This window comes from Anopheles coluzzii, chromosome 3, assembly GCF_943734685.1.
Source record: "Anopheles coluzzii chromosome 3, AcolN3, whole genome shotgun sequence".
Lineage (NCBI taxonomy): Eukaryota > Metazoa > Arthropoda > Insecta > Diptera > Culicidae > Anopheles > Anopheles coluzzii.
In genome coordinates this window covers 3939137-3963551 of record NC_064671.1, presented here as the reverse complement: position 1 = coordinate 3963551, position 24415 = coordinate 3939137, and the positions used below count along the sequence as shown (strand labels likewise).

General features: G+C 45.3%; 1 protein-coding gene across 8 annotated transcripts in view; it reads right to left on the bottom strand.

Moving 5' to 3' along the window:
• Positions 1-24415, bottom strand: part of LOC120959861 (nuclear receptor-binding protein homolog) — a 56317-nt gene that overhangs the window by 15341 nt on the left and 16561 nt on the right. For all 8 annotated transcript variants that reach the window (XM_040383565.2, XM_040383564.2, XM_040383562.2 and 5 more), the window contains exon 3: positions 17495-17700. In XM_040383565.2, the coding sequence (XP_040239499.2) occupies positions 17495-17629 (135 nt within the window). In that variant the 5' untranslated portion in view covers positions 17630-17700. The remainder of the gene's footprint in view (positions 1-17494; positions 17701-24415) is intronic.

Below are 24415 nucleotides of genomic sequence, written 5' to 3'. Positions count from 1 at the left end.
ACAACAGCTGACTGGGAAGGTAAGTGGGGAGGAAGGAGGAGGAATGAATCAACAGCGCCATCGATTTCGTTTGCCCTTATATGAGAATGTTTAGGATCGGGTGATTTGTAATGGTGATGCTTGCTGCTGCTGCTGCTGTGTCGATGAGCTAGGGCTAACCCACGAATGATCATTAGCTTAGATGTTGTGGTTTTTTGTTTTTTGTAGCTTCCATAAATAAAGATTCTCGAAACAAACCTCCAACAACACACCGCAAAGTGTTCAGGGTTCATTGTGTGGTGGGTATTATTTTTGCAACGCATTCTACACGCTTGCCCGCCCATGCCATGCTCTTTATTACACGCGCGTAACGTAAAGAGTTCATCATACACATTAAGCGTAACAGTATGCGCGATAAGGGTTTTGCTAAATGCTCAAATCAAAACCACGAATTGACGATAAGAGAGTTCTTTTTTTATTGTTCAAGTACACCGCGCATCGGTAACATTGTGCAATATTTTAATGATGTGATGTGAACAAAGAACCAAAGTTTTTCGCACAAAACCACCAACCAGCCTGCCCCAATGCTTTGCAACATTAAAACCACAGTTGTCCCAGGTGTGTCTGGCTATGAATTCCAATTTGAAAACGAAATGTTTTTCGTAATGAATTTATGATTACGATTCCAAATTCCTCAACAAAAGTTGCTCGTCTTCTTTCTTTGACAACGTTTTTCCCCCTCCTTAACTCAATTATGTGCTTTTGCATTTCTATGCGTTGCCCCCGCTCCTGGAATGTCTTAGGCATACTAATTTCGGGCTTGTGTCTTAGTCACTTTTTTTTCTAGCCATGCTCTCACAAGCCACGAGCAGCAAACGGACAAGCGCTTGGATGACTCACTCTTATCGATGTAGGAAATTCTATTCATGTTGCAATGGCACCGGTATTTATGTGATTTTTTTCTTCCCTTCAGTTCACTCAACCCATTCTGTTTCAATGTCCAATCATATCTGTATACGTGCGTGAGTCTCAAACAAACAAAACAATAAAAAAACTGCACACTCAATGTGTTGATGTAAAGGTATCAAAAAGCTTTTTTTTGTACTAAAAGCGCAACGTAGAGCATTTAAATAAAAACCCCATTCAGATTGTAATTTAACGGTACATATTCAAGGACAACACTTAAACCCTCATCAAAAAGGTCAATCTTTGGTGATACACAGTTAATAGCTTAAAACCATTTTTTGATTGCGTCTCCCTCTCACGGGCGAGTTAAAAAGCAATTAATCCTAATTGACTGTGGTCTCATTAGGGCGAGCGAAACCCGAAACAGTCCGATTGTGCAATTGGTTCGTTTGCATCCGAATTTCGTTACTTCTCAAATTGATCTAATACCACGCGGGGGGAGTGGTGTTCTAACTCATCACCAGCATCACATTTTGCTCGCTTCTTGTTCTCTGCTTCTCTCTATCTCTCCTGATTGTGCGACAGTGGTCCATTCAAATTGAAGTTCAAATAAATTAAGTGCCATGCCCAACTTTTCCTTCACAGTTTAAAGACTATTTTCCCACCGGGTACTTCTCGCCACAGTGTTCACAGAAAACGGGGTTCGTCCTGGCGATGAGAGAGCGGGTGAGAGAGAGCCCAAGAGACGTCATTTGAATTTAGGCCAACAACTAATCATGACCGCTCGAACTGTAACGAAACATCAATTACACACAAACACACAGTGACTGACACCACTCAGAGAATGTACGGATTACACCACCAGTAAAGGCGCGCTGAGGCAGGCAACAGCAGCATCAGCGTCAACTGTGGCATCAATCATTGGCGCCAAAAACCCATTCTTCCGCCCTGTTCTGTGCGCGACAAACGCAACATCATGTTTACCGCGCTTCTCCCACACTAGAGTGTGTGTTTGTGTGTGCCTAATGTCCCATGAATATGGCGTGTTTTGCGAGATAATAAGCCGTGAAAAAAAGGCATGATTCAGTTTTTTTTTCTCGTTCACAGAGAGTGTTACCACTGCATCGCTCGGAAGGCCATCTATTCCCTCTACAATGAGATACAAAAACAAAGAGACTTTGGGGGAGATCTAACAGTGTTTCATAAAGTGTGTCCCATGTTACGTCTAGACAGTGTAATGTACTATTCAAAATAGCTGTTGGATAAGATCTTTTTCGACAACAAAACTACAAAACGCTTCTTTCGCTTCATCATAGTTGTAGAAGTAGTACAACTTCACGCCATAACAACCTATCATGGTCGGTTACATACAGATACATACAAAAGTAACAATCCTAAGTCTAACAACAACACCTATTCTCCTCTCCAAGTGCATAGTAGGAATGACATTCACAATAAAACCAGACGACAAACGGTCCTCGCACGCCGTTTGCGCTACTGCGTAGTATCTATCTCTCCGCGAATAGTAGCAGCATCACCAGACCCTGTCTAATATCTGACGTCTTCGTGCACAGTGTATGTGGTCTTTGCCGTAAACCCTTCAATCCCCTGCTCTCCCTCAGTTTGCACGCTATCTTGCCTATCGTTGTGTTGTGCCCCCATTGTGCTGTCGCGATTTATTTCACTTTACATAAACCGTTATGAGTGCAAAGAACGCCCTTCAAAAAGGTAACGATACGACTCAAAAACACAAACACACATAACGACCCTGTCCCCTCACACACCAAGGGTAGCTGCCTATTCCGGCCCCTGCATTAGAGGCGACCAAATAAGCTCGCAAAAGATGTGTGACGAGAAGTTTGGAGCTCGAGCTAAACCCAGCAGCAGCAGCAGCAACAGCCGGTTGTTTTATTTGGTCGCCGCAATCGCTTCCTCGACAGGCCGCAGCAACGGCAAGTGACGGGTCAAGGTTTGCAATGTTTTGCGTAGAGAGGAGGACACAACATCACACGCACTCAACCACCCGACCCGACCACCACCACCAGGCAGGCAAAACAGGTTGTACTTGAAACTGATGGTTTTGGACGATGACGTTAGGTCCCCCAAAACGGGGGTTTGTTGTTTGAGGTATGCGTGCGTCGATCAGCACGCAGTCACAATGCTTCATGTACGTACTACTCTGCGGTTAATCTACAGTGTTCTGGAATTTTAAACCCTTTCCCTTCATATCATCGCTGCTTGTTTGTGGTGAAACTTATATCACGAGTAAATCACCAGCTGTACATTACTTCGCTTCGCTAGCGTTACACCAACAAGCCACTTTAGTTAATTTAATATTTTATTGCGCCCGTTACAGTTTAAAACAGTGGCGTTATCATCACCAACGGTCCCACCATAGCACAATCAATCAAGAGCACCGCTACAATTACTCTCGGCATGATTTTGCAACCATTTCTTCTTTCACCCTCTTTGCGGTCCCTCCTTTGCGTCCTCTTATCAGGCCGCCTTTGTCTGGTACTGCCGCCTCACGGGTGGTAGGGAAAATCGGAACCGCTGCTGTTTTGCGCGTAATTTCCAAGTTACCAGGCGCTTATCAGTAGAGCGCGTAGTACACAAAAGGGTTGTGCAACAGTATTTACACCGACCTTAATAGGTTGATCTCTCTCTATCGTTCTCTGTCTCTCTCTTTCTGGTTTCGTTCGAGCTCATTCACATACTATCACGTACGCGCGCAAACCCAGCGCACAAAACGTAAACAAAACGGACGCGCGCGCGAGCAACGTACTGGCGCTGCTGCTACCTTTGCGTATGTGTCTGGGGGTATGGTTTAGATTTAACGCACTATAAACTGCAAGTGGAGCATGTGTGTGCGTGTGTGGTTTAGGTACGTGTTATAGGGATGTGTATGCAGGAGATGCAGTTTTTTATGTGAATGTTTGTACAAATATACTGATTATCAGAGTTTAACAGTTCATATATATTTAAATTGTTAAACTACCTCAAATTCTGACTTAAATTGCCGGTATGAGTTACATTAGAAGTAAAACTTCATCATCCATTCCATTTATCTCGGGGCTTGAGTTATGATTAACTTCCAACGGAAAAACAAACAAGCAAAGGTAACGCTATACCCATCTGGCACGTCTGTTTAGAGGGACCAGCAAACTGAGGAAGTCATGAGGCACTCACTACACACCCTGAACGCAACGCGACCAAGTTGGCAGAAAAACGAGTCCGATTGATGTGTTTTCCCTCCACAATTCAATCCAATTCGATGTCTCCACACGACCACAGAGTATTCGTGTGTGCGTTTGCCGTGGGACGAGTTTGCGGTCAGCGCTACAATGTTGCATGCATATTTGCATAAACGCAGTAGGTTTTAGCTAACTAATGGACCTCAGGAACAGCTTGCTTTGGCGAAGCGTCAGTGAGACAGATCTAATAAACATAACAACATAACTGACGCGATTTCTGAACTCATGCAGTTTAAACGTCTATACAGCAAAAGGTCATCTGAATCTTTAACTTGCGCCGGCAGTGAGAAAGAGACAGAACATACGCGATTCTAGACTGTGTAGAAAAATATACACAAAAACCTGCCAAAACCAATGAGAAACATCAACACACTAGTTTTGGTGTTGGTTTTTTTTTCTTGATACATCAAAATCGAGTTCCGCGCTACATCCTCACTACCACTACTACCACCCGCCGCCAGAACATGCTGATGGGCAGAAGGAATCGCATAAAATATTTTGCAAATATAAATAAATCTTGCCCGTTTAATGACGCATGAGGTGGGTTTGTAGGTGGGGATGGTAGGCCAATGCTGCTGCTTCTGTTTGCAGTTCGTTCTTGATGATGTTTTTGCGCGGTTGAGCGCCTAACGGAGAGCAGCTGGTGGGTGGGCGGTGGAAGGATGGTGAAGGTGTGCCGAGCAAGAGCGTAAAGGCAACTGCGGATATATCTCGACGATCGACTGGTACATGGTCAAACATTCAGTCCGGTGTGTGTGTGTGTATGTAATATAGCTGCTAAAGTTTACCAAACTCATGGTTTAGTTCCGTTCTCGGAGGAATCAACTCTACCTCTAATCGAGCAGTTTTATATATCCACCCACCTCTCTCCACCCTTCGCTAACACGCTTTAGTTCAACCGTACATGAACCACTTGCTGTATAGTTTTGTGTGTGTGTGTGTGTATATGTGCTGGCACAGCACGGTTTTATGTTTTGGAGTTTTATGAAGTCGTTCAACGGTGGTTCTTTAGCTGCGGAATCAACGGTGCGCAGCCACCTTCATCCCCCGTGCACATTTAAACCACATTCATACGCCGTTCCATTGCAGCAGACGGCCACCAGAACCAGCAGCGCTCTCCCCATCGGTGAGGCATGGCGTTGTTGGCGGTGGGAATGTTTTCGATTTATTTTGGAATAATTTATAGCTACCAAATTGTTGGACTTTTTGCTTTTTTTTGTTTGGTTTCCTTTCTTACTCTCTGTTTCTCCCCCCTTCAAACACTTTTCAATTCATAAATCCTTTTCCTCAAGGGAAGTAGTATAGCATACCTGAAACAGAGAGAAACACAAACACACATTAGATACATGAAATTAAAACAAAGCTCAAGGTGCGAATCAATAATGTCGAGCGGCGGCGGGTGTCTCGACGCTGCGTCCGCTCGTTAAGCTACAGAGATGCATAATTATTCCATCAATCATATTGGGGGGGAGCCAGCAGGTTTGCAAAGATTTATCTGCGGCATGTATAAACTTGAAGGCCCATTAATAAATCAAACTTTCAACACACACCGATTTTGCTAATTTCATCGCTCGGCGCTGCAGGTCCCTCTCGTCGCGGTCGCCCGCCTTTCCCTCTTCAATATTATGTTTCGGATACACGCTGCTGTTGGCGTTTTAGTGTGTGCTCGCGCTTCATTTTCCATCAACGGTTTATGAGAGCATTTTTGGCCACAATCCTATACCTAACCTGTGACCCCCTTCTTTTTGCCGACTCTTACTGCCCCCAAGCACGAGAAGTGATGCTCTTGAGATGCTCCAAAAAGAAGACATACACACACACAAATAACACGCCGCACTGGCTCTTGAGATGTTTCGCGGGCAGTAAAAAAAAACACATACAAACTTTTAATACCATAATCATTGTTGTCGGCCAACAGCACGGCGCGCCGGCGGCCGCCGGTTTATTTCATTCCCCGCAAAAGATGCCTGCTTGTTGGATTTATTACGCTTTTCTGCTTTGTGTGCAGCCATCAGCAAGCTAATCTCTCTGCTGCAATGCACACCTCGCTGCTCCTGCCTGTGGTCCCCCCGTGTGTGTTTGCTTTTGGGTCTCATGTTTTATGCAGCTGTCGCCAGATGTCTTCATCAATCTGATCAAGCGCTGTCCGCCCGTTTGCTTCCCACGGCGCGAAAAACGTGCCATCTTCTTTGGTGACATGAAATTGTAACAGTTAGTGGACAACACCGAGTTCGGTGCAGTTGACCGCGGTGCTGCTGCAGTAGACAGCGCCAGCAGGCACACACCGTGTTACACGTTGCATTGTCACGTCATCGAATCGAAAGCAGAATTCTACGACGGGATATTAATTTTCACCTCATACATTGCAGTGAAATTCTGTTCTGTCTCTCATCATTAGTATATTTGATCTTGCAAATGAAATGAGGAATCTTTTACAGATAATTCCATTAATACATAACATAAAATGCTACAAGTGACTGTAGCACTATAAGGTGCTTTCCACAAGACGGAAGAACACAAGAATTATTACACCCGTAACTGCATCTAATAACCGTACGAGACAGGCTGTAAAATGGATCATTTCAATTGGATTAACACGCTCGTGTCTCTCACCCGATGGCGGTGGTGATAATATGCGAGACGTGCACTTAAAATTCTCGGCCACATGTGTCATATTGTGCAAATAATGATAATTGCTGATACACACCATTCCACTGCGCGCTTGTGGCTTTGTCTGTTTCGCAGATCTTCATTGCAAAGTTGAAGTGGAAGAATTCATACTTTGCATTTTCGCACTAAAATAATACTAGAAGTTGCTTAAGAGTAGCGATTTGCTTCGCTTTAAATTATAGGTGTTTTTTTATGGCATTTTAAGACGTATCACTCCATAAAGAAGTTGGACCGTTAGCCGAATCCTGGCGAGGGACTTGACAGTTTACTGCCATGTGCGATGAAATGTGGCACGTGTCTCGACATTGCCAGCGTAGTAAATTTGTGTGGCGTTAATTTGTTTCCATAATTTTAGCGTCTTTTATAATCTCTCACTCCTGGCCTATGCTTCGGCAGCACCACCAGAGTTGTCCGCTTTCTGGTCGATGACTAGGTAATTCCACTTTACGACACATGACGTCATAACGCTCATCCGCAATGTGTTAGAAAGGCAAAGAGAAGAGGAAACATTACTCAAGGTACATTAGTATAATATGGCATAAATACGGAAATTAATTGCCTTTTTAATAAACTAAAATATTGCAGCAATGTTCACTCTTTGTCACTTTATTCCAATAGACGACTAATAGACGAACATAACAAACGAGTGAGTGCTATAGGACACTATCAATTGGCATTCCGAATACGGTGAATGAACTCTATTGCGCAATGACAGTTCAAAAGATGAACTGCAACTTTCGATAGTTCATTAATTAGTGGCAAACAGTGCCATGAGCTGGATGTGGTGCTTTCGCACATTTCCTGGGACTGTCAAAGTCGCTCGCATGTCTAGGCGAATTATTAGAGAAAGGGGAGTTGGGGGGTAGGTAGATGGTTGGTAAGCTCCTTCAAATAACTCACGCACATTCATTCGTCGCTCATTGGAGGTCAATGACGGATTCAATGGCCGAAAGAGGGGAACTGGAACCCATGGCGAACGTGGTTGTTCCACCCCGAGAGAGGATAACAGCAGCAGCAACAAAAAACCCCCATCGGAATACATTCAAGGAAAGGTACCCGATTTCTTACGACTAAGGCGAGAGAGGAGTCAACCTTTGCACACGTAACCGGTAGTAGCGGTAATATCCATTCCAAACCAGTTTCTGACTAAGGAAGGGTGGTATTCGCACAGCAACCAGCGCCTGGAATTCCGACACTGGCCGGTCGTTGACGACCGGCATCCACTGGTGTCGACTGGTTTACGACCGAATCTATCGGAACTCCGGTCGCATCCGTAATGGGACTTTGCTCACACCCCGCCTACGAGGATCGGGTGTGCAGACGCCGCTAGAGTTCAACAGCAAGTTTGGTAAGGCTGGCGAAGAAGGATACACTGCACACTATGTGGCCTTCCTTGAATGTGTTGCACTCTCCGTCACGATCTAATTGAAAATCGAACCTACGTTGATCGACTTGCATCCAAATGTGGACAATGCCGGCACTTCCGGGGAGGTTAACTCTGCAGTGCGAAAGGATCTTTTCCTTCAAATGACTTAAATCGATCTCTTGGGCATAAAGACACCCTGAGAAATCGATTTCCAGCACCATACTTAAGAAAGACAAAGGATGATCTTTGTGCAGTGTAAAAGATGAGTAACAGATACTCCTATTTAAGTCCCTGTTGTCCAGAAAGGGTTCTTGGTGGCAAAATGAACCCACCTCATTAAAACAAGTCATCGAGGAAGGCTGCCGAACAGGTTGAGTTTGCAGCACGAGAATACTTCTGTAAAAGGTATAATCAGTCTGCAGTAAGTGCAAATCAAGAACAGAGGACCCCGTGTGTTAATGAGAGCTCTGTGCAGGTCTGTCTATGCACTAGTGTTGCGCGTTAATGTGCTATAATGCAACCTTGTTGATTCCTGTACTGTTAAGAAACAGTTACAAACATTTACCATTTTGCTAGTGAATTGATGTATTTGAAGCTTTACGTAAGTATGCCTCCTTACCTTGTACAGGTTGAGTAAAGAGCGATTGGAATGTCTATACCACTATTCCCGACAAGCGTTACATTAGCTTCAAAACATGTTGCCAGCCCATCTCAACCACTGAAAGCATGAACATAGTTTGATTGTAAAATATTTTTTACAACCGGCGGTCATGGTGCAATGCTGACCTTACTTTAGTAGTAATAACAGCACATCAATTATTTGAGCAGTTAAACTGGCCTCTTCTTTAACAGCTTGAATTGGGATGTGGTAGGATAGATATTATGCTGTTTGGCTCTCACTCTCCGCTACTGCGCCAGGGGATTTATGGTTTTATATCTCATAATGATGTGCTGATTCAATCAAATAGAAACGGAAAGTGTGTGTGTGCACAGACGAATGTTTTATGTGAACTCACACATGCCCAAACTTTTTCGAGAATAATATATCCCAATCCGGTAGCTCTCGACTCAATGCTTCACACTTTCCAATCGACCGACGACGGGGAGGGCAGCATTGGAAGTTACACACATTGCACACGAAATGTTGCTTTCCCTAAGCCGGGATCTGTGCCCCCCCTAGCGCGTGTGCATGGAGCAGCAGATAACGAAATTTATCTCCGCAAACACCCATCCAATATGACGCATGGAAATTGCACCCAAAATGCGTAGGCAGATATCAGTGAACCCAACAGTGCACGGCTCCGGAAGCCGTTGGTAATTTATGTCACACAGTTTGGTTGTCTTATTCTGTTAGATGTCGCTAGTCAGAAGTATTAGTTATGTAACATATATTTTAGAAAAAAAACCTGTATCTTATGATAATTAAATAACCACTCTGCCTACTTTACATAGACATAGTAGCTGAATTATTCAGTGAATCTATCACGTAAGGGTTGATCTTTTCTGTCAGATTATCGCCTTATCGGAGTGTCTGCTTCCGTCACACTTTACCCTGCGCTAGAGTGCGTCATGCAAATAAGCACACTTAGTATATACATATACTGTCATCATGAGTGTACCGGCGAAAGGGACCGGAGGGTTGCTGCAACAATGTAGCATTAGTAGCACACCACCCGGAGCAGCAGTACATCGGTCGCTGCGAGGTTAAATCAATAGAACAAATCCAGGACACAAAAAGTAAAGCGTCGTATGTTTGTGTGTGATAATTATCTGCACGGCTTATACGCCCGCTTGGGTCAACCCGGCCCCGTGGGCGTGTGAAATGGCAAGCCAGGTGTGTATGCACCACCACCCTAGAGGGTGCACTATCGATTCCTGTGTTTCCGTGCTCACTACAGCAGCGGTTGCCTTCCAGCGACATCGTTGCTACGTGGACAGTAGCATTGCGTACTTTTGCGCACAAGCCGACACTATTTATATAACAGACATAAATGCTAATAAGCTGTTTTTATTATGATTTGGTTCATCGGTGACTTCAGTGGGCGGCAGAATGGGGGAGAGTTCGAGGTCACCTGATACCATCCGCAAGATGTCACGTAGGAGTGTGAACATTGCACTCCACACACAGCACCCGGTCGACTTTAAATGTCTTTGCACTGGAGAGCGAGACCTTCAGAGCGGCGGCGGTAGTTAGCACTAGGCTAACAGATACAGCCGCGTCCGCGTTCAGGTTCGTGTAGCAACTATTGTTGTTCTAATCATCCAACAGAGTAAACTACTGCGCGACAGACGGAATTAGCAGTTCAACACTACAAGGACATCTTTCTTGTCGCCCCTATCTTTGGGAATGGTGTACTACACTATACACTTTTTGCACTGAATACTTTGTCCCCGTTTTACGACCTTTCCGCTCATTAGAGAGCTTTGTCGAACGTAGTAGTGTCTCTCGTAAAAAATGCTACCAAATTTCACTGCCCTCAACCACACCATTTGCCCTTTCGTATGCGCCTTAGTTGGCTTCTTTCTTTGCACTTCATTGCACAGCAGACACATTAAAGGACATTTCTTACCGATGTTGTTTCTCGCCCTATGCCTCTCCCAGTGCTGCTCGTCCCATCGAAACCGTTTTTATTAGCGTTGATAGGATGCCATTGCTGGTTTTGGTCCAATATATTGCGTTCTTTACATTTTTCCCATTTCTGAAATGTTTTCAGTAGCTGCTTCGGGCTTCGACGATAGTTTACGCTAGTCTTCTCCAAATGGATCGAAATTGCCTACTGCTTGGTGGCGGGGGGGTTCGTGTGATGTCGTGCTATGGATGCTCCCCTTTAGCTCTTCTCCATGACCTTCCCTCCTCGGCATTCGGATCAACTGATTCGGGGTGGGCTGGCTACTACATTTGGGGCGCGTTAGAAGCGTTGTGTATTTTGCACTATTTGGCCGACGTCCAAATTGTAACCGAAGCCAAAAAAAACCGGTGTGTCGCGCGCGATTGCTTGGAAATTCTTGCTTGGACCGCCGTAAAAAGTGCTAAAACAAACTCGAAACCCAGCAAAGAGAGTTCGTTCGGTCGCATGGTAAGAGGACCGCACCGAAAAAGAAAACACCGCGATCATTAGGAAATGTTATCGGAATGTTTACAATCGCCAATGTTGGCTACCGACCGACCGGGGACAACTTTTGAAGCTCGTCTCTCTCCCTCTTTGTGGAGCCAAAACGCGCGCGCGAGCTCGTCCACCAAAAGCCGTCATTGCTCGTAAAAGAAATCCAACCAATCAAGCGTTCCGTTCTTGACGATAATACTGCAGCGCACTAGAGGCCTTTGGACGTCTAATTGGCGAGCGGAGTGTTAGACTTTTGCCGTTTCCCTTTCGACTTTGCCGTTTGAAGTGGCCTCACAGACACAATGTGCCAAAATGTGTCTCCGGAAGCGATATTGAGAGAGAACAGACATGCTGGAGCCCGGAGATTCAAATGGAAAAGTGACGAGTTTCGGCATGGAAGCACACAATGAAGGTTTATGTTGGGTTCTTTGTGAAATGGTTAAAATCACAAGAATGCACACAGAGTAGTCGACAGTTCTGTAGGAGCTGCTCCTCTTTATCTTCACCGCATTATTAAGCTGCTTGATAAATGGTGATAATGCCGTATATCATTTAACGCAGCTTAACGAGTCGGCTATATCAAGCTGAACGACGTTCAAAAAACCGCAGAGAAAGAAACAAAGCAAGGTGAAGATAACTCACCATGGAGAAAGTTGTTACATCTTTGTTTCTTGCGATCCACACCCCGTGTCCGCGACCTGAAATGTGTGCTCGTTTTTCCTCCGGCTTATACCACTTACCCCCGTCCGCCCCGTCCTACCAGTGGCATCCCGATCGGTTGCTTCCTTCCGATTCGGTCCAACCCACGATATCATCATCAAGGCGAATAGTTCATGAAAAGTCAGCGACCATTGCACAAGTCATCGTGCGCCGCGGCTCCATCCGTTTGGCGTGATATGGGCGGCGTCTGCACTTTCTTTGCAATGCACACACACACTCACTCATGTGTGTTTGGCGTGTCGATTCGCACACACAATTTGTGTTTCGTCACAGGGACACGCGGCCCGGTGGAAAAATAGCACAGCACAATAAATAGAAATAAATAGATCCCGTCGAACCTGTCGAAGCGGAAAGCAATTCCATGGCCTTGACTTGCCAGCCAACCAGCCAGCCAGTCAGTGCGCGCGAGTCGCGGCTCAGTGTGTGCAAGGGATGAGGAACCCCCACACCACAAGATAGTGTGTGGGTTCGGTGCCCGCTGCACACCAAATGAAGACGGCGTGCGGAGGAAAGTGGATGTGTGGCGGTTTCGGTTATTTTTAACAGCGACACCCCACACAACAGCGCCACCAACCAGCGCGCGTTGCACGGAAGACAGTTGTGTGCCCACGAGCGCGGGACAGAGCAATGCGAACGAGGAGAAGACACGCCAATGGGTAGGCTGGCTCTCGCGGACAGGGGACACATGGACACTAAATATGGTGCCACAGGATGTGTGTGAGTGTGAGCGTTTTCTCATCCCCATCAAGCGCACTTTGAACTCTTCTGTCCTTCCTGTCTTGTGGCGAGTGAAAGCCGCCGTGGGTTTAGCCGCACGATCGTTGAGACATTGTCCCAGTGGACAAAGTTTCTGACAAGCGTCGTGACGTCGGTGTGAGAGATGCGAACACTAAACGCTTACACAGTTCTTCCTTCAGTCACCTTTTGCAACCACCGATGGATGACGGGTGTTGAGGAGGTTGAATGGCAGAAAGACACACATCAAACGGTGAACATCTTCCAAGGGTGAAAAGAAAGCAAGTGATTGCTTCTAATCCTTTTAGAGATGATATGGCAGACATTGCAGACAGTAAGAGGTACGTAAAGTATAAAATGTATTGCGAATACTTTTCTCATAGAGAAATGTATTACACAAACTCATATCTGTAGGATCCAACTCTCCACACGTCCACATTCTTCAGTTCCTACTCATCCCACTCAGATCCATAAAAAACGTGACAGTGACACACAGGGCAAAGGCATTCTGCATGAATGACTCATACAACGGTTCCATGCCGCTTTCATGCGTATTTCCCATTACTGCCAAATGCATCACGCGCAGGCGAATATATGCTCGTTTGCATATGGTTAACATAAAATGTAATGAATGGACGACACACAGGAGAAACTAATTTGTGCGTGAGTGAGAGAGAGACTGCGATCTAACAAGGTTCAAGCAAACTCACAACTGTGTGTGTACGCGCAGTTAGTAAAAACTCCTTGTTTGCTTTCCCAAGCAATTTTCGCACTCGGTTCGGCTCTTCGCATCTCTTCGCAACTTGCTGCTGCAAAAACCACCAAACGATCCCTCCTCCCTTCCTACACCGTTTCATATGCGGTTCAACTCCACCAATCTCGCCCTGTTACTGTATCAACCGAACACAGGCTAATGGTTGCAGGGGGCTCGACGAACAAGCAGCAGCTCGCGTGGTTGCGCGAGGTGATGTGATACGCACTCACATACATGCCAGACGCGTAAGACGCGCGAGAGAAGATTTAGGCGTCTACGCCGACGACACAGCCCCCGTCGTGTTCAACCGTTCCGTCAACGTCCTCTTCCCCTTCGTATCCTGCCCTTTCGCGATGGGACTAAATGCTGATTTTGCGACTATTTTTAGAAAGGTCTACCCATGGTGACTGCTTTGGATGCAGCATAGCAGCGTCTCTTGCGCGCTGCTGTTTTGCGCCACCGACCGCCTTCAACCGACCGATTATTGCGGACGTCGTTGGATCCCTTCCTTTTCGCCGATGATAGCAGCTCGGCGGTGGCGGCGGTGGTAGAAGCAGCCGGTTCCCGACGACTTCATGCAAAATTAACGTTCATCCCCCCCAAAAAAAAAAAAAGACTACAGAAAAGAAACATAGCCCTCGGTGTTGGTGCGAAGGTGTCTACCACACGCCATCATTCGCACCTTTCGGGAAGCCTTTTGACTTTGCGCTAGACAGGCATGGGGCATCTGAAAGACACGGTCCATAGAGAGAAATGGTGAAATATTTGAAATTTTACAGCCATCATTATTGGTCTATTAAGCGCGTTTCGTATCCCCATCCCGCCATTGATGCGGCGGACACGCAAGGGAGGAGGAGATATATATATATTTATAGGGGTTGCATCTATTAGCGATGGTCAACCGGCCATGAGGAGCAGGAAGAGAGCGATGCTTCTTCGTTTTGGTTGGTGATGCTGCGACTTGGTTGCATGTCAGAGACACGCAGCTGAAGTGCAGTCTTGATGCTACAATGTAGAATTTAACAGTTGACAACTCCTGTCATTCTTGGTCTATTGCTCCGTCCAACTCCAACATCCATTTGTGCAACTTGAGGTTACGCCTCTTTTGAATTCCCAATATGACGGGTGCGAGCGATGACCTCCTCTTTGCTACTTCTTCTTCATTTTTCACATGCTTCAAACGCCATTCATGCATATAAATGCAATCCCGTCAAGACGCTGGTATGTTGTCGCTACCGGTTTCTATGATCCTCACACACATACCATTGCCATTACTGCTTGTGTATGTACGTGCATCATCGCTATTTCGATTGTCATTTCAGCGGACAAAAACTTTCATGCCACTTCACTGGAAAAAGGGTTCGGGAATAATTTATCGCACCAAAGGAAAGACTCAAGAACAAGGGATGGTTATGTTTATAAATCACTCATCGAGAGTGCATTTTTACGCCTACAAGACCAGATTTAATGTAAAGTGCTACAGCACACTTGCTAATACTTGGCTACAAACAGGGCTACAAACATTGGCGCAGCAACGATGGTATGCGAGAACTGGGGGAACAAGAAAAACCAGCCCAGCAAGAAAAGATGTCCAGCAATTCCGATGTGTTTCCCTCTCCCTTTGCCGGCGCGATTGTCCTCCAGTTCCTTTATGCTTCAACTGTGTGCAAACAGTACGAAGACGCTATCCCTTGGTGATATTTTCTACTCTCAGCAAGTTGCCCCGTGAGTATCGTGTCCCGGCGCACAGCCGGAATCTAGACGTGAGCTCGCAATAAACTTATTATATACGACCATCCTTTTACGATCTGCTTCTACCTGGACAGAGGTGCTTGGTGTGGAATTAACTTGCGGAGATAGGAACTCGAAGGAGAGCTATGTATATATATAAAGATAGAGAGAGAAAGACAGAGATCGGTAATTTGTTACCACAGCCCAGGGAACCACTTTCTTTCTATTGTCTCTAAGGATGTGGAAAAATCCTACAAATCACCTTGTCTCGGAAAATAGATAGTGCGGCTCAGTGGCAGCAGTGTCGGAGGCAATATTAAAAATGCCATTCTCCACCTGAGCTCTTCTCGTGTCATAGGTATGCTCTCTTGTGGCACTAACAAACTTAATAAAATAGACGAGCACAATGTGGGACAAATAAAGAGAGCATATTTCATTGCAAACTATACAGTTCTACGTAAATTTGACGGCAATACATAAAGCAGATCAGCGTCCCCTTCAATCAGAAGAGGACGTTTCAAATTCTCACTTGACAAAATGCAATGCAGCAACTACGTGGCTTCTACGCAAACATCAACCAGGTCAAAGCAACATCGATAAACTGCAGTCTGTCTTTGCATGAAATCGATTCCACTACAAAGTGGCAGTTGACACAGATGTGAAATCGGCTCAGATTACGCTCTGCATCAAGAAGAACACACACTCTTTCTCTCTCTCTCACTCGGTCAGCATCAGGAGGACGTATCTTATGGATTACAGTAACACAATAAACACAGCAACACACCACACTGCAACGATTGACGCATATTCCAGAGGACAATCTTGTTTGTGATAATGAAGAAAAGAAAAATCAAACAGAAAAACACATTCTATTTCAGTGCCAATGAAAAGTCAGATTGCACAATATAGAACACGTCAGAAGGCACATGTGGACATGTGTGTGTCAGTGATGTTATATTACTCCGTTCCATAGGAATACATTCGCAGGGTAGTAGTGGCATACAACGCAACCGGAAATAGTTCTCTCACATCGTTTCCTATAGTAAATTTGCACCATTTCTTTCGTCATCCACCTATAACGCGCCGTCGTGTGCCACTACTAAAGCTGGTTCCGTCCTGAGCACTGGTACTGGCTGTTGTTGTGGAGGATGTGACAATTAATGCTTTAATTTATGGACTAATTGGACGTGTTTTCATTCGGTAAAACTTGCTCAGCGAACGGCTATGCTATGCAACAGACAAAAAGGAAAGACAGCGCATAACACATGCTCATTCCTTTGCCGGAAACTCACGGCCATGAATCACGCCAGAAAAAGGCTTCATTGTGCACCAATGGTGACTAAAACCGTATAACACGGAATGACTACCAACCGCACCGGTTAGTTAATAGGTGAAATGTTCTGCAAGATAGCTCTCGCATTGGACACACGGCGGACATACAGCGTTGCAAAATAAAATCCCAAATTCACCTATGGCTAGAATTTTGCTGGCGCACAACAGACGACGCAGCGGAAATATTCCAAATAGTAACGAGTTCATAAATCACTACTCTTTTCAGTTCTGCGCTTGGTTGGTTGGTCTACACAAAGTGAATAAATGGAATGATTGTGGCAGAACAAGCAACAATACCACGATGAAGCATACTGTGAACGATGATGCTGGTGGATGTGTTGCTGAAAATGATGCTGAACTGACTGACCGCATTGGAATGGGATAATAGAACCAGAGTATAAAATGTCTCCAGTCCCCAAAATAACAACATGAAAAATTCACAAAAAAGGTATTGTACATCAACATCAGAAGATGCTCCAACAAAAAAGGGCACTGCGCGTCTTCATCCAAACACATTCCGGCAGGCGTTTGTTATCAAATAAATAGAGAGAGGGACCATTCTATTCGGTTGCTTTCCTTTCCTTCAAGTGGTGCTGACAAAAGGTCAAATTAATTTTGCAAAAACTGTGCACACACACAATGGGGACCAAGAAAATCGGCTTCTCTCGGCGACCAAGACGACACACACAACATGGGAGGAATGGGATGATCAACCTTAACTCGACTAACTTTTGTTCGCTTGTTCGGACCGTGTATACACTATTCAACTTGGGACAATCGAACAAGGTTAGTTTGTTACAATTGAATATAGAGCGTGACTCTCTGTGCTCTACAATACAGTTACAAAACTAAGAACTTTCTCCAATTTTCACAAATTTTCGACAGTTCTCAGGATGTCAAGAACTACGCATATAATGTTCCATCACTTTGGTAAAACACCTACCTCTTCTCTGCGTTTCAGCCATCTTCCACACGGACTTTCCTCTAAAATTTCACTTTCATCCTCCGAATCCTCGCCACTCTCTCTGGGGGACCTGTTGTGCTCGTTATCGTTGTTACTGGAACGACTACCCGGCATGGCAGAACAGAAGCGGCTTGGGAAAAAATATTCGGTCGACCTCCGGGTGTCGAGGATATTTTAATTAGTACCTGAAACGAGAGGGAAGCAGCAAGAGAAGCGAACGAGCGCATCCAATTAGAACATATGCCAACTGTTTTTGATCGAAGATAGGGAGAAGACTCTACAGGAGAAGGATCTACACGCGCGGCTGTGTGACAGCTGCTGTGTGTGGTGATGTGTGATGACGATGCAGACACGAAAACCGCAACCCGACTGGGTAGGCACTGAAACGATTGCGAGAGCGCGTGCAACTGGAAGCGAGTGAACTTGACCTTTAGGAACTTTAAATTTCTCAACAAACCCAGCTGGGTTGCATTCACGAAGCTCTAGCACGAATTCTACACGTCCATGGTAGCCCGTCGTCGCCGTCGTGGTTGTTGTTTCTGTGTTGCTATGGTGCACACCCGCACGGCGGACCAACTCCCAACGCCCCAACAAGCAGTCAGGTCCAAGGAGCTTGTGCAGGTCGTCCCTGTTGCGTTTTAATGGCCGTAAAACAAGGATACGAAGTGAAAGACAAAAGCTTCTAGGTTCACCCAACGAAGAACTTGATTCAATAGGTTTCATGTCTAGGTCTCTTCATGCCCCCGAAAACCAGCATGCCGTTTTGAGCTTATGGATTTGTTTACTACACCAGAACAGGTGTAACGAGTCGATTGTGAGCCAAATCGCGTAACACAAAACCCGCCTGCCCTGACCTTTTTGTGACTGCTGTGTGTGTAAGCTATGGAATGCTTCCGACCTACAATTTAAAGCAAGAGAGGAGGTCCGCGGTACATATCGATGCGATGTGCTACTTTCCTAAACACGAACCATCATGGCTTCACTCGCTACAGTATCATACAGAAAAACGGGCAGGCGAGAAGTGGAAAAAATGTAGCAAAACATTGACGCTCGCGTGCCTCCGGTCACTGGCTGGCCCAGCGTGTGCAGCACGATTTATGGAAAATTAATTACGAACAGAGCGACATAATTGTACCCTACATTCTTCGCTCTCTGTGTGAGTGTGTGTCAAATTGTTGTATTTCCACCGTAAAATTCCACACACACACGCCAAATGATGTCATAAAAATTGGAACGGACAGCCTCTGGTTTCCTACTGCCCTCCACCCCGGAATGGTATCACCTTACCCATTGCTAAAACATAAATTCTAACATCTATTCTTCGCCGCGCTATCGAACGCCCTCTTAAACCCGCCAAGACACTTGCTCTTGATGACAAACACACGCGTGCGGGAGAGGGTTCACCCACTCATATGTCTCAATGAATTGAGGAGCTGGTACGCCTTTGGCACACTCACGCCATCCCCCCCCCCCCCACGACACCGTTTGGCTTTAATCGTTCCACGATAAAAATAAAATATAAAAAACGAGGTATTCATGTCGCGGCGGTTTCACGTTTCAACACAAACAACTTGGCCACCGGTCACAGTGCGGAAAAGTGGGCGCTTTCGGAAGCTTCTTTTCACGGCGGTGTGGTGGGGGTCCGAGTGGTAGCGCACCCAACCACACCCTCTAACAATCAAACCCGCTGCTCGTCCAGATGGACAGTAAATAGATGACGACGGGTTGGCACAACGTGCGCGTCCGTCTGCTCGCGGGTGTTATACGCATTTAACGTGATTTATTAGAGGTCATCCGAGGGTGGTGATGGTTATTGGCAGGGGGGCGGGCTGGTGGTCCATCCTTTCCACACCACACCCCACACACGTCGTGCAAACGGAAACACTTGAATGTGAATTCACAGACAAACGTTTCCGACCTTTCTTTGACAGACTACGCATTAGAGGCTTTAGTAGTGTATCAAATGCAAGTGCCGGCTTGTCATTGTTTGCAAAGGGTTGAACCATTGAGAGAAGATCATTATGAAACATCTGGTCACGATGATCATTAACGAAGGGGTGAGAGTGTGTGTGGCGCATCATTTATTAATCAATGAACAGGTGTGCAGCACTGGAGCAAACCCAAGAGTCGTGCAATTCGCTAATGTTGTTGCTTCAACCTATCCAACAGCTGTTTGTAAAGGTAATTCGGTTTTTGTTGCTTCAATTCCACTAAACTGAACACGCCCAAAAGCCGCCGTTCGTGAATGAATTTAACTTTTATCCGGCTGAGTAACGCAGCACAATTAGAACATTGTAAACATAACATTACACATAACAAGTTGGTAACCTTTTGCCCACAGAATCGAAATACACTTTGAAGCCCCTCTTACTCATGGGACTGAACGAACGTGAATCATACTTGTGAAGGGTTATTTATATTCGAACTTATTCCAGAGCATTTTCAAACACCGAATTTTCCTCTGATTCGATGCCTGACTCATACCCATTTGTTGGGAAGCTGCATGTTTCATTACATCGCTAGCAAAAGAAAAACCGATGGATTTAAACGGCTTAGATCGATTGAGAACGACGAACAACATGCTCGAGCACTGCTTTGCTTAAAAAAAGCAAAAACTTAACAAAACAATTCTAAATTAACCAGCCATGAGCTCCTTGGAAAGTCACGTAGCTTTCATAATAAATTATTTGACCCAATGGAAAAAAAAACAACGTCTAGGCAGGTTCCAAAACACGTACAGCAAACGACAACTCTTGTGGAATAATTGAACAGGGAGGCAGGCAGGCATAGGCAGACGGTACACATAATTTAATTCACGTGAAACACAAATGCAAGCATGTCTCAGTGGATCGTATCGTTGCTTGATGCTGAGGCAATATGTTTTGCAGATAAAAACGGTTATAAAATCGTAAATCAACCGGGGCGAGAGATTGAAGTTTATATGTCTCGGGTACGAGGGCGCATAAGCGCTACGCATCAAATCAATGTACAAAATAAATCTAACCATCTATATTGAAAGCTCACCCGCGATAGCACAAACATATTCAGAGAGAATGTTAAACCGATGAAGGGAGATAAAATTTAATAAATAATGAGGTTGCAGTTTTATGCTTACAATGAATATTCACATTCAGCGCGCCCAACGTTCACGCAAGGAATAAACGGACTGTTAGCGCATGAAAGAGGTTGCAAATTACAACACTCAAAGCCCGAAATTTCATTCCATGTGCGTCACAACCATTCAATGAAGAGATGAAACGCGGTGACGGTGGGAAAAAAAATCAACGCTGCCGATCGACGCTCGTTGGTGTCGTAAAAAAAGAGGCACACACTTATTTACACTTGCAGTGCACAAGAAACTAACTAATAGCTATCGAACAAAACACACACACAAACGTACGGGGGGAGGTTATTACGGAATGGGTGTAATAAATTTCGAAAGTAGTGCTCTGCTCTCCTTTTGCTGTCCGGAAATCGAAAGTCATTGCAGTGGATGTGAACTGATTTGAAATGCATTTGGAAAGGACGGCGGCAGGCAGTGTACCGGGGTCATCCACCACTTCAAAGAGCCAACCACACCGCACCACACACGCAATCTATACGCGCGCTTGCCGGCGGTGATGGTAGACTTTCCCAAAGGGAAAGTGTCAAAGATAATTTTGGCAATGCTGCGTCACACACACACACACAGAGCACACAATTTTTTTTTTGCTTGCAAGTCACCACAAAACGGCTGGAGAGTGGGAAAAAGAACTCCGCCAAGAAGCCCGAACCGGCACCCGTCAAAGGAAGCGAAAGGTAGGAAAATCTAGTGTGGAAGTCACGCGAGATAAATCATGCAACGGATGTGATAGTAGCAAAAAGAAAGGGGGAAAAAATGAACGCACACCCATCTAAAACGCCTAAACGGCAACTGTTACGTATATTATAACATATACTTTACGTGCTTGGAACAGCACATCATTAGTGCAGCGCGAAACCAATGCCATTTACATGTGGTTTTGTCGTTTAGTCAGTGGATATTTTCGGACAAACACTAGCCACCACCACACGGTCAACACTATTTTCCATCCGAAAACGCAAAAAACGCTCTCTCACGAACTGGATTCGCGTCTCATGTTTCCGTGAAAGACGCAGCAGCAGCCACCAGTGCACCACCAGGCGATCAGTTTTGCAAACGCTTGCGAGGGGCGCTGGATGCAAGCATATGACGCCGACTAATTGATACAATATGACAGCTTAATTGTGTGATTAAGTATCTTCTCATTTTGTACAACCATACTCCTCCTCCTTCCCTTTCCCCTTATGCCGACCAGTAATAGATCGTGTTAGAGATGGCCGACGCAGCGATACACTTTTGGCTCATCAATATGCTCCTCCTGCAAGACCTCACACGCGGCCTGGTTTTACTGCTGGCGTGCGCGCGCTTTCCCGGGCCATTCGGCAAGCCGTTCTCAAAAGAAGACGGTCCGCGCCATACATCACCGGGAGCTTACGAGGGGATGCCACCGTGTGTGTTTGTGTGTTTTCCGGTAGGCGTGATTTGAGTTGTTGTCCAACACGTGTGTGGTCTAAATATTCTCTAGCTGCCGCCGGAGCGCGATGGGAGAAGAGTGCGCAAAATTGAGTTAGCGCGAGCGGTGCGTGGACAAGGGAAAAGAGACAAGTGAATATGCAAGCAGAAACATAACATTTCCATCATTTTCTGCCTGCCCCACCCCAGGACATTTCATCCACCACCCACACGATTTTCTGCTAAAATTGGATGAATTATTGGGAGCTATTTGGTTTCAATAGAATCACATCTATTTGGTGTTAAAACCATGCTGAGCTGAGGCAGTAATCCGTTAAGTCTGCTGGCAAAATACATGTCATAGACGATAGGAAGTATTAAAATGTATTCCATGAATAAATATCGATTTACGTCACACATCATCATTTGAATCCATTTTCCCATTTCACTGCAAAATCAAACAAATGTGGCCGGAGAATTTCGGGGAACTCTGTCCCAACACTAGGATCGTAATAATTTTAAACCCAAAATCCACCAGCACATGCAACATATGCCGCCGCCGCTGCTGCTGCTGTTAAATTGCCTCAACCAACAAAACCATTATCATAATTAGTTCGAGTGCTCGCACTAAAAGAAATAGCCTCTCGGCCGCTTCGCCCATGCCATGCATAGGTTCCTCCTCCCTTTCCTCCTCTTCCTACTCTCATTAAACAACGGAAAATTAAACCGAATGAATTTTGGTAGGTCCTCTCCTCGCACGCGTGCCACCTGCTATTACACAAGCCTTGCATGGCAATGGTTTAAACCACCATCAATTTATCCGATGCACACTACTGCCACTGCTGGACCAAGCAGGCCTCACCACGCCTTCTCCTCATCCCACCCAAATCTGTGTATTTTGTGAAAGCCCATCGCTCAATCTCCAGGGAGAGAGAGAGAGAGCCGGTTACGCCTCTACATGGGTGTAGCTCACTGTGCAAGACACCCCGGGATGCATGCTCGACCGGACGCCGGACACACTGGCTGCAGTCAACGACAACGTTCACATTTTCGTGGCACGACACTTTACCACCACTCCCCTCAGCGCCCCGTCAGATGCGTTGCACTGACAGGAAAAGCACTGAGGAAGTACTTTATCTCCCTTTCCTTCTCTCTATCTCTCTCTCTTCAATACAACCAGTTAGCGCGTTAGGGGAATAGTGTGTAGATCTCTTGGTTGGAGAAATTTTCCAAACCCCGAGCATTTCTCTGGCAGGAAATTTTAGGCAACGGCGGCGCCGCAGCCTGAGAAGAAAATAAGAAGCAATTCCGTGGAGAGGAAAGGGGAAGTGAAGAAGAGGAGCACACACAGGGGCGGGGGGAGGGGGTTTGTTGAGTGCACTTTTTTTCCTCGTACGTACGCGCAGCAGCAAGCAATGTTGCAGCAGATTAGGTTGGGAAAGTTGGAAAAGCTTGATTGCATTTCACACATGGTTTGAGGAAACCGCAAACAGAAAGCAGGTTGATTATTTTGCAGCAGTAGCAGTAGCAGTCGAGCCATTGCACTTTGTGACGGGAATGTTGAAAAAGTAGACGCAAAATTGAAAAGGAAACTGGACAGTAGACAACACCCAGTAACTTAACCTAGCTGAGTGATAGTCATGTTGTTTCGTAAGTGTAAAACATTTATCACTCGAGGCAAAGGGTAAATTTAAAGCATGTACTCAAGTGACTTTATTTATTCACGGCAGTAAGTTGTAGATTAATAGGATTATTATGGAAACTGCTTAACAGTGGCCATTTTATTATGCAATTACTGAGCGGTCTTGGCAACTACTCAATTTGCACGTTACAGGTCATTTAGCTGAAAGCTAATTTCGAACGGCGTATCGCCTCAAAAGGAAGAATGAATGATACAGCCCCAACAAGAGGAGGATACTTATTGCCAAATAAAAACAGTAGGTTTATGTAAGCAAGATACATAATAGTAAATAAATATTTACAATAGCGTTAAATAAGAGAACACTTTTTCACATACTCAACAAGAAACGAGAGAGGTCATTAGAAATGAGTAGCTGCTTGTACTACTTTTGACCTTTCTTCAAAAGAAGAAGAAAAACCCTATCAAACCAGCAGCGACGACACATCTCTCGAGATGTTTTGAAGCTTCATTTGTCACTGAGTGTTTGAGGAACAACTTCCACTGCATCTTCTAACCTTCACATTTGCAATGTTAATAGACTGCAAACTGCAATGTAAATAGACTGACTCTGAAAATTTCCTCCTAAAGAGTACTGCCCCGTTGTTTTCGTATGTGCAGCTAATATTGTTTCGGCAACACACAATAAAAGATGGATGTCAAAACACGTTGTGCAAATGCCATTATAAATACACTGAAGATGCATTAG